Raw genomic sequence first — 10,491 nt, forward strand, 5'->3', positions numbered from 1 at the left:
AGTCACTGCAAACAATTGAACGATCTGGCTTCTTGATACAGTGACTTGTGATTACCAGTTTATTGAACAACTAATTAATTCTCACTCATATTACAGCAAGCAGTGTTTCATACAATCCTTATGTCTTTTATGGGTGCATAAAAATAACCATCTGCCATTATTCTTTAACATTTACTACTGTAGTGCATTTGTTGGCTAAATGTGTTGGGTTTCACCAGGGACTCAGTGGTTTGAAGTTCATTTGAAAAACATGGAGTGGAGTACCACTTTACTGAGTATCTCCACTATTCTAGATGTATTAGCTGTGCTGCAAATCTCCAAAGTCCAAAAATGTCCAATATATGTGTGCTCCTCCACGCAGATACTGACATTTCATGTGGACGAACAACGGCTATGGAACTTGGATTAGTGGAAGAGTGACAGACATAGGTAGGAATAGCCTTTTCTATTTGAGCAGTGACATCTAAGCTAACTGCAAAAGTCTGTATAAATGTGAATGATTTGAATAAAAAATTACAATAAAATCACTTTGTGTATATCTGCCAAGAGCATTTACCTAATTTAAACAGAGACTATTTCCACACATTGCACAAAGTGTTGACCAAACTAAATACCCTCCTGAAAATGCTAACCAAACATTTAGGAGGCTCTACTGCCAGAAATGTAATATAATATTCATAGGTATGTTTACATTAATGTATAATCACCTGAAAATGAGAACTGTTGTCTTTTGTTAACTTAGAATGAGATGTGTTAAACCGCCACATTTCTACAGTAGCCGAGACAGGGTGGTGGAAGTGGGGAAGAGTATAGGGCACCAACAAACTCAGGTTAGAATGGATTTATTAAAATACTCAAATGAAATGTATTATCTAACTTTATTATAAAGTTATGAGTTAGGCTATACAATGGACAAATCAAACGCTATGTAGAGCTCCGGTGCAGTAGGTGGCGGCATGCATCTTTAACGTCGGTTTGTAGCCTGCCAGTAAAACCAAAGAAGGTGTGACATGTGATTTTTGCCCTAAGGAAAGTCTTTCAGGCAGACTTTTCCTCTCATGCAGGCTTTCTCATGTTGCGTAAAAGTCATTTCCTGTTTGCTACAGCTTACGTAACCCCATCCTGAATCTTCTATAACGCATTGTATTAACTCTGAGCCTGCTGTGTAGGAGTCACCGAGGTCTATAGACGAAGACGAGTAGGGGGGCTGCCTGTGAGGCTTTGGTTCAGGACGAATAGAAACACTTTAAAAACACAACGAATGCGGTACAGAGCAAATAGGCCAGAGTGACTTGTTAACACTTCAGTGTTGTTGGCAAGCTGAAATTGAAAAGAGTCATGTTTGAAACCTTCAGAGAAAGACTTCATATGGTCCAGCAGGATTTCACAACGGGGTTGGTCTACTTTCCGATGTATCAACCCCTGCTAGCTGTGGCAAACCTCATACCTCAGCTATAATTAACTAGCCTGTGATGTGTGCGTTATGCCATGTAGCGTTACGTGTAAACCTTCTTTCAGTTGTAGAGGTGTGATTATCAGCTATAGTGGATATGCCAGCTAAGTTACAAACATATTTCTTCCTTTACGTTGTCTTTGTGGATAGCTGTAGCGTCAATTTATGGTGCACCTCGTCTTGTTACCCTCCCTAAATTTAAATATAACGTTAGTTAACGTTAGTTATAACGTTATGTATTGTCAGTGTTAACTACGTTCGAGTTTCTGTTTAGTCTTCCTAACTTGCTCTGTCGTAGCTGTTCCTGGTTATTATTTTCAGCTGACGATCATGTGATCACTGTTTTTTCGTTGATTTCCCTGCTCACTCTGACCTCGCTGCCGTGTGTGTATAGTACTGTTGCTGAAAGGGTTGTTCAAAATCCGTTGCTAACGTTATATAAGTTAGTCTTTTAGCTTTGTGTACAAAAGCCGCTATGTTCTACAACTGCCAACTTTTATACGTTAGTTGTCAATCTCTCTCTCTCTCTCTCTCTCTCTCTCTCTCTCTCTTTCATAATCTCTCAATTTTCAGTTGAATTCAATTCAGAGGGGCTTAAGTGGCAAAGCAAGTGTGAAATATCTCTCTCTCTCTCTCTCTCTCTCTCTCTCTCTCTCTCTCTCTCCACCCCCCAAGCTTTAAGACCCTTGGAGACAAATCAAGAGACACCAAAATCAGGCGGCGACCCAGGTGCGCAAAAAACAGTTGTGTGTATGTGTGTTGATTGTGAGGGCAACCATTTACAGCATACTGACATTAGAAATGTAGAAACATAATATGATAATTAGCCTGATCAGCCAGCGACAGCTTTCAGTACACAAAAGCACAGAATTTAATAGTAAATTACACATGCCCTTTCATTTGAAAATCTTGACATTTACTTGGGAACAGTGACATGGCTGGATAGCTAGCTAGTCTTGTTGTGAAACATGCATTTAAATTATATTTACTGCTGGTCAACTGTACATAGTGTTATAAGGGGCCTGAGCAGCATCCGTGATGGTGGCCCTATTGAAACTGATTATTACTTCACACATTGAATTGCACTTTTAGTGGACTTTTTATGTGAGCATAATGAATCTAAAACATTTTTACATTTCTCACTAACATTATGATTTGCATCGTTGCTTCAGCAAAGCATCTCTTACTAATTCCTGATAACCTTGTTGGTCATTATGTCTTCGATACTGCCCCCAGAAACATTCTGCAATTCTCCTGTTTATTGTTCAGGTTTGAAGAAAGCTTTCCTCATTTCAGTGCTGGACTGGAAATCCTCAGCAGGTCTCTCTACACACACATATACTCTCTCTCTCTCTCTCACTCTCACACACACACACACACACACACACACACACACATTGAATTTACAAAAAGCTTTGATGTATAGAGGATTTGTTTATGTTGTAAAATTTGTTTCTGTAGGTATGAGGAGAGTTGGTTTCTGCTCCATAAAAGAACCAAAGACTGTGCTCAGGCTGCAGAGGTAAGATCAGTATTTCTCTGTTCTGCTCTGTTAGAGTTGCAACAACACCACTTCTTTAGATACCATTAAATTCTAGAACAAATGAAAATTTTAACCTGACATATTGCACCCATATTTAACAATGTTATACCAAAATGTGACGCATGCTTACGTAAGCATGAACCAACCAATTTCAGCCGATAAGATAATCATATCTATCCATAAATCTTTAACTTTTAGTGACAAAGGGCTAGTTAGCTAGCTAGCAACAGCATGGTTTTCCACCGTAGCAGAGTGTTTCTGGTCGGGCCTCACTGATTACTGCACAAAAACACAGCTTTATCACTTCCAAATTCAAGATTGTCAGATCCAGTCTTAAATTGTTTTGGCATCACATCAGCTTAATTTGCAACATCACAGAAAAGACAACATAAATACACATGCCTAACATAAATACACAAAAGACAATATTCAAGGCCCTTCAAAGTGCACATGCTCAAGCCCCCTTTGAGGTCAATGTGTGCATGTGCCTGCTGAAGTTTCATTCATAAACAGTTGTCACAGACCACAGTAACTGCAGCCAATGTTTAGAGAAAGATACAGATTTTTCAGGCATTTTATTGTTGGACATTGTAGTTATTGCAACTTCTACATACTTTTTTCTCAAAGATAGAGGAAGAGAACTTATTTCAGCCATAACTTAATTTTGACCAAAATTGTAGTTACTGTGGTTTGGCTTTGTAAAGCAGTGTAGTAAGCTTCAGTCATATGCAACACTTGATCAGCTGACTGTGGTTACTGCTTTTTTCTTCCCTACTTATGAGAAAATGTCTGTATCTTTTAGCAGACTTTCACACACACAGAGGAGTAAGCGTTTTCAAATGTCAGTAACTTGAACACTGACAGGATACGTTATGTTATAATGCTTTAAATGTAATAGCGAATGACTTAATAGTGATTGCTTTGTTGCTATATTTACTACAGCTGTCTTAAATCTGCCCCTCTGTGTCTGTCAGGCAGTAGATGGGGACATAGTGATGCTCTCAGCACACTGGGAGAGAAGAAGAACAGCTTTGACACAACTACAAGAACAGCTGCAGAGCTTGCCGGCCTTCATCAGTGAACTTGATGCCATCACAGCTAACATAGGTATGGAGTCTGTTTCATTCCTGTCCAATAAAAGTTCAATGATTATTGAAGAAATAATTGAAACTCAATTCAATATTATGAAATGTTATTTCATCATTTTCATAGTAGCAGTTTTATTGGATGTCATTTTCATTTAATTATAGATATTTTGGTTGGAAATCAAAAGTGTTTTGTTTTTTTCAAACAGCTAGATATTAGCGGCAGGAGAGATATATAATTTATATGGGCATAATATTGCGGACTTTCCCTTTCAGTCTTTCCTGGAAAACCCTCTTAGTAGTGCCCTCAGTTGTTCACATGAAAATAAAGAACTAGAGAAAGAAGTTCATACCTGACATTAAATACTTTTCCTTTAGAAGGTTGTCTTTTCATATTTGGGGGTTCTACTTTAACAGGTTTACATGCTTTAATGTTCAAATAATGCATTATTTTTTGTCATAATGGCTATTGCTGCCAACCTCATGAGTAGACCAGTCTGCACAGTTTGGTCAGCTCCCACAAGCCTGGGCTGGCACCCCACTGCCATGTTTCAGCATCAGCTCAGCTCCAGCTCAAGTTTTTGTGTCTTGCTACGAGCAAGGTAACTTAGCTGCTTATTGTTAGTCAAAGTTGCAGATAAGAACTTTTTTATTCAGTATTCTATACTGGTGGAGGGCAAACCTTTATGAATCACTGGTTGATGTTGAATCATACAGAGAGGGTCATCCACTAATCAGAAAGTTGGAAGTTTGGGCTTCTACCGCAGTGTCAAAGATGCTCTGCATCACTGTATAATTGTGTATGAATGTAGGATGAACAGTTTTGAGTCCTGTGTAAAAAATGACAACTGTGTTGTATTTGTGTTCAGCTTCTGCTGCATGTGTTTATCAATTTGAATTTGAAATGTTCAACCCGAGTATTTTATGGCACATTTGAAATTGTATTCACAGAAATGGAATCTTATGGTTTGAAATTGAATTTTACTTTTTAACAAATTTTTAACAAAATTAGTTTCTCAAAATTCTGTTTTCAGATTGTAAAAAACTGTATTGTGTGTGTGTGTGTGTGTGTGTGTGTGTGTGTGATTTGTCTCCAGCACATTTGGAAGGTGACTTTGAGGAGATGGAGAGCAGACTGGTATACCTGGAGACTCTGTGTTGTCAGTGTGAACAACAGACATTCAAACAACATCATATCAACGAACTTGAAGTCTATAAGAAAAAGAAGAGGTATCAGATCACTTACTCACAGGTGTCTTATGAGGCAGATTTTTTTCTCTTTTCAATCAATAATTTTTGAATGTGAGATAGTGTGGTATAGTAGTATACCAAAGAGAACATCTCTTTTTATGCACTTGAAATGAAATAGTGTAGACAGCAGGATTATTAAAAGAGATTTTTTGGCAGAACTTCTGACTAAAGCTGCCTTTGGAACTTCAGACAAAACTGTACTAATCATGTATGTAATTTTGTTTCCCCAATTACCACCTGAATTCACTGAATAGCAGAAAAATCACCATACTTAACCATTTTCTTGCTGTTGCAATTTTCCACAAGTCCTTTCTTGTGTTTCCTGTATGTCAGCTAAATGTCACGTTAAAAATTGTTTTCTGGCCACACACACACAACCCTCACTCAAAGATCTGGAAGACCAAGAAAACTCTCTTAAGTGAACTGCAGCATCTTATGCTGGTTAGAAAGCAAAATCAAACCCCCATCAAAACCTGCAGGAAGACTGAGTTTGAGACATGAACGCTTGTGAAGAGAGGATTTCTCCCAATTCCAATTGACACAATTAGGCATACAAATATGAATATGCCAGATTCAACTTGGAGCCTCTCCGCTTTGATGTTATGTCATCATCAATAAGTGGGTCCAGTCGAATTGTCAAAAGTAGATCCAATGTCCTTTCTAAACACTTTTCCTTGACCTCGAGGGAAAAACGTCATGACGTCAAGGAAAGATGTGAAAGAGAAAGGAATTAAGAAAAGACAACCGCGGTACTGAGAGAATCCAACTACACTTTATCTACGTAATAATGCGACGGTGGATGTTGATGATGTGTGTCAGCTGTAGTGAAACTACAACAATCTGAAGATAAGACTACAAAAAGCGCATTTTAGATACTTTGCACTCTTACTGCGTTATTTCATGTAGGTGATGTACATCAGTTATTATGTGTTTAATAGGCCTACAAATCTACAACTGTACATTTCATAATCTTCTACTGCACATTGCAAATATTCTTCATACTTAATACTGTGAACTTTGGCACAGTCCTGCACAAACTGTTCCTTGTCCTATGCTTATTGTTATGTACCAATATACCGAGGCAGATTCCATTATGTGAAAACTCATTCTGACTCTGATCATTCTTAAGTTTCAGCATCTGGGAGTGAAGAACAATTCAAATATTTCAATTATATTCCTAAAGGCTGGCAATACAAAGCCCAAAATGAGTAATAACTAATGCTAATGCTACGTTATGCATTGACTTATAAACTTCACTTGGATCATTTTAATATAATAATCTTTATACATTACATAACATTTCATAACAAGTAGCTCACCTATAATAGGTTTATTATTTGCAGCCAATGTATCATATGTTCAAAGTTCAAAATATAGAAGCATATTAACAAGTTATGACATAAGATAAAAACATTGGTAACTTAGAAGTTAACGTGTGTCCTTTCTTGGTAATATTGATCATATTCGTAAGTGGGCTGCTTTTTAAATGCTGCTGCAAGGAATTGTGGGTTGGCATTATTTCCTTTGATATCTAAATGATGGTTCAGAGTATCCTATGCTAAATGAGATAATAAAGGAAACCTTTCCTTAGTGTTTAGAGAATTGGAACAGCTCTTATCATGGCTATCACTCAAATAGTTTTGTGTCCTTTCACTCCATTAGGAATCTTCCTACTAAAAAAGCATGAAAAAGACCATTTGACTGGACCCAGTTTTCTTGATACTGTTCATTTAGTCAGAGTAATAGATTGACATAAAGCTAATTTGTCTGATGATGTTTGTGTTTTCATGGGAACTTGTCTTATGTTTATCTTGTAACAGGAGGGAGTTGGACGTACTGGAAGGTGAGCTGCTGTACTGTCATATTTCCACACATCTGGTGTAACTTTTTTTGTGGGGATACAATGGACAAGCCATGGTGACAAGCTTCGGATTTTGGAATGACGGGAAAGATGCGGGCTCCCCCCAGGACTTCAAAATAAATTTAGGAAATCATCATAGGATTAATATGTTGCCCCATCCTTGTTATGGATATTAGAGGATGTTCTAAAAATGATGTGTCTTCTGTTTGTAGTGGAACTGAATTCTCAGCATGCTCAGAAGCTGGCAGAGCTGGAGCAGGGCATGCAGCAGAAACTGAAAGAACGACAAAAAGTGTATGAAGAAGCCTTTAACCAAGACATGAAGCAATACCTGTCCACCGGATATCTGCAGCACAGAGGCAAGTCACTATTATTTACAGCAACAATGTTTTACTTACTGTAATTATTAGCCTATAAAATCATTAGTAGAAATACAGATTTTTATGGCAAGGTAAAGTTACAGGGATATGCTCACCATTTTCACACTAATGTTTGAAAATGCATCTGCATTCATCCACAAAATGCTGCAGCTTTTCAAAAATAAATCTCCCGACTTGAGAAAAGCAGGCCTGTGTCAGAGGTGTTAGAGAAGAGTTACTTTGACAAAGCAAGTAAATATAGTGTAAAGGTATTTATCAAAATAACTACTTGAGTCTCCTACATCAGAACAATAACAAAAGACTTGTTGTTGTCTTCACTGCCATGGTCATCATTGCAGTCAGCTTCTTCCGATTAGGATTCCTTCAGTGTAGGTTGAGTATTTAAATATATATGCGTAAATTGCATGTAATATTAATTGTGTTAATTAAGTGTGTGTTTGTAGAGCCAACAGGAGCTGATCTGTGTGCCCTGGATGAGATGACTGTAACTAACATATCAGACCAGGAGGCTTTGGATGACTTCCTCAACTCCACTGGTGATGACATCAGTACTGGATCATCACTGACCTCTGGTAACTCCAACTCAGTTTCTCTACAACCTGAAGAAAATTCAAGACATACAGCGATCAGCCATAACATTATGACCGCTGACAGGTGAAGTGAATCACACATTATCTGGTTACCATGGCACCACCTTTGACAAGGGCCAAATTGTTATTGCTAGACGGCTGGGTCAGAGCATCTCCAAAACTGCAGCTCTTGTTGGGTATTCCTGCTCTGCAGTGGTCAGTAAAACTGTATCATTCATTTTTTGGCAGAAAAACACCACAAGAACCTGAAGGATACACATCCATCACCATTTTGCAGGCTTATGAAGTTGTTATGGCTAATTTGTGCTATTTCGTCACTGGCTTTTTCCTCAGTAACTTTTAATATACAAATCTTTTCTACGGGTGGGACATAAATTATGGGAGGATCAACTACTGCAATGAAAAACACCTGCTGAATTGTACAGCGGTGGGACAAAAAAACGTGACCTGATCTATCTCTTGTGTGAATGCTCTATTCAAAAATCAGATGTGACAGGGAAACTCCTCAATCAAATTAGGTCTACAGATACTAGTCCACAGCAAATTAAGCTTTAGTTACTCAGTGAAATAAGAGTTGTCTTTTCTAACAGGTCCAGACCTTGAGTCCTGCTCCTCTGAATCTGTGAGAAGCCAAATGACCCAAGTGACCCAAACCCCTCCCACAATCAACCAACTGTCCAACCAGGATGCAGTATGGGAGCAAGTAGAGGAAGTCGCCAGTGAGGAGAGTGATGAGCCTTTGGTGCAGTCAGACGAGGAAGACATTCAATCAGACATGTCATTGGTTGGACTACAGGATGTTGGCACAGTGCAGGGCTGTGATGAGAGTGACCCTAGTGGGGACGTGCCCTCTGGGTAACCCAACAATCAGGCCCTTGAAACTCCTTAAATACTGGGTACTACTGTGACTTGACACAGCTCCTATCTCCAGCCAACATCAAAGTGCCTCTTCCCACTGAAGTCTGATGTCAAAAACAGATATGATTTGAAACCAATGCTTTAAGACAAATCCTGAATTTATAAGGTGTGGATACTTGTGCTGTGAGAAAATGTGATCAGAGTCAGTAATGCAAACTAACGGATACATTGTTTCACTATACCCAGCAATTGATTAGTCTTTCATTATAAATGATAAGGTGGATGATATTCAATGATTTTCTTTTTGTAATCAAATACCAAGAAAAACAAAAATGAAAGTTTTGTCAGTTTATTCAAAGCTATATCCAATACTTCAAGCTGAATTGGTGTCCCAAAACTATTAAAAACATCAATGATGAGACATTTATACCAAAAACAGCTCTGCAAATATGCAAGGGGCTGAGCTGCTTTCACATGCAAAAACATTGGTTTGTGTGACAAATCTAAAGGCTTATCAGAGACCAAAACACTGCACAGCTGTTTCTAAGACTATGAGTAAGGGTTTTACAATTCTTTAGAGTTATCATGGCGATAGTTATTTCACTCTCAGTTGTGATAATTTTTAGGTAAACTGTAGAATACCTGTTTAAAATTCACAGTCAGTATTAAGACTCACAAACACATTGGTTTGGGCCTTTTCATTGGATTTACTGACAAAAAGACACTCGACTAATACTTTAGCATTTCTGCTTTGTGTTTTATTTAAACTGTTTTAGTCTGACAATTAGATAAACAAGTCTGTTCCTTACCCATTCAATAAAAATATCAATATGTCTGTATATCACTGAGCTGTGTCTTGTGAGGTTTATTTGTAATTCCACAAAACTCCAGCAGGCCCATGCAGGACTCTGTGTTGCCTATCCTCCTAGTACCCAGAGGGAGGGAGGTGTGGTATGTCCCCATGGCTCAGAGTGTAGGCTTTTGCAGAGTGAAGTCTGTTCTCAGTGACAAATACATACAGATCTGTGTTATACACTTGTCTCTTTTATGAAACGTCTGTATCCTTATTGCAATGCAGTATTATCAACTATGATGAACTTGTGTGGGTCTCTCACCCTTTTTCAGGGGCACGTGACTTCCAGTGATTTCTTCCAGCCTCCAGTGAGCTCTAGTGAGACAATGCATGGCTATGTGTCCCCTAGCCTTAAAAAAAAGTTTATCTGGATTTATAAGCTGCCAGAATTGATGGGGCTAAAAAATACTAGTTTAAACAATAGGCACTCTGCAGCTAATTCACTAAAATATCTTTTAAAATAATTGTCTTGGAATGCATTTTACAGAAAAATGTTAACCAACAGAATAATATCAGTGAATATCCCTTATATGTGTGCTATTATGCCCAAGAAGAGGAGGGGTTTGGTTTTTTTTTTAATGTATTTTCTATATTTTTATTTATTGTTAAATAAAAAA

General features: G+C 38.0%; 1 protein-coding gene across 3 annotated transcripts; it reads left to right on the plus strand.

Annotated features, from left to right (window-relative positions):
* The first annotated feature begins 1,077 nt into the window (after nucleotides 1-1,077).
* Nucleotides 1,078-9,865, plus strand: LOC127367461 (dysbindin-A). 3 transcript variants are annotated; one of them, XM_051407343.1, is made up of 10 exons: nucleotides 1,078-1,394; nucleotides 2,129-2,182; nucleotides 2,723-2,773; nucleotides 2,915-2,975; nucleotides 3,971-4,103; nucleotides 5,179-5,311; nucleotides 7,153-7,175; nucleotides 7,406-7,552; nucleotides 8,017-8,227; nucleotides 8,754-8,923. In XM_051407343.1, the coding sequence occupies exons 1-10, from the start codon at nucleotides 1,339-1,341 to the stop codon at nucleotides 8,764-8,766; spliced, it is 882 nt and encodes a 293-aa protein (XP_051263303.1). In that variant the 5' UTR covers nucleotides 1,078-1,338; the 3' UTR covers nucleotides 8,767-8,923. The 3 variants fall into 3 exon arrangements, with proteins under 3 accessions (XP_051263303.1, XP_051263301.1, XP_051263300.1); XM_051407341.1 differs by having other exon boundaries at nucleotides 1,089-1,266; nucleotides 8,017-8,145; nucleotides 8,754-9,865; XM_051407340.1 differs by having other exon boundaries at nucleotides 1,090-1,394; nucleotides 8,017-8,145; nucleotides 8,754-9,865.
* Nucleotides 9,866-10,491: the final 626 nt, after the last annotated feature.

The sequence above is a fragment of the Dicentrarchus labrax genome, unplaced genomic scaffold, assembly GCF_905237075.1.
Source record: "Dicentrarchus labrax unplaced genomic scaffold, dlabrax2021, whole genome shotgun sequence".
Taxonomy (NCBI): Eukaryota; Metazoa; Chordata; class Actinopteri; family Moronidae; genus Dicentrarchus; species Dicentrarchus labrax.

Excerpts from the sequence above, each read along its gene's own strand:
- LOC127367461 (XM_051407340.1), top strand. The coding sequence starts at position 1,339 with ATGTTTGAAACCTTCAGAGAAAGACTTCATATGGTCCAGCAGGATTTC. Across the intron at positions 1,395-2,128 it reads CAGCAGGATTTCACAACGGG|CTTTAAGACCCTTGGAGACA; the intron begins GTTGGTCTACTT and ends CCACCCCCCAAG. Across the intron at positions 7,553-8,016 it reads CGGATATCTGCAGCACAGAG|AGCCAACAGGAGCTGATCTG; the intron begins GCAAGTCACTAT and ends GTGTGTTTGTAG.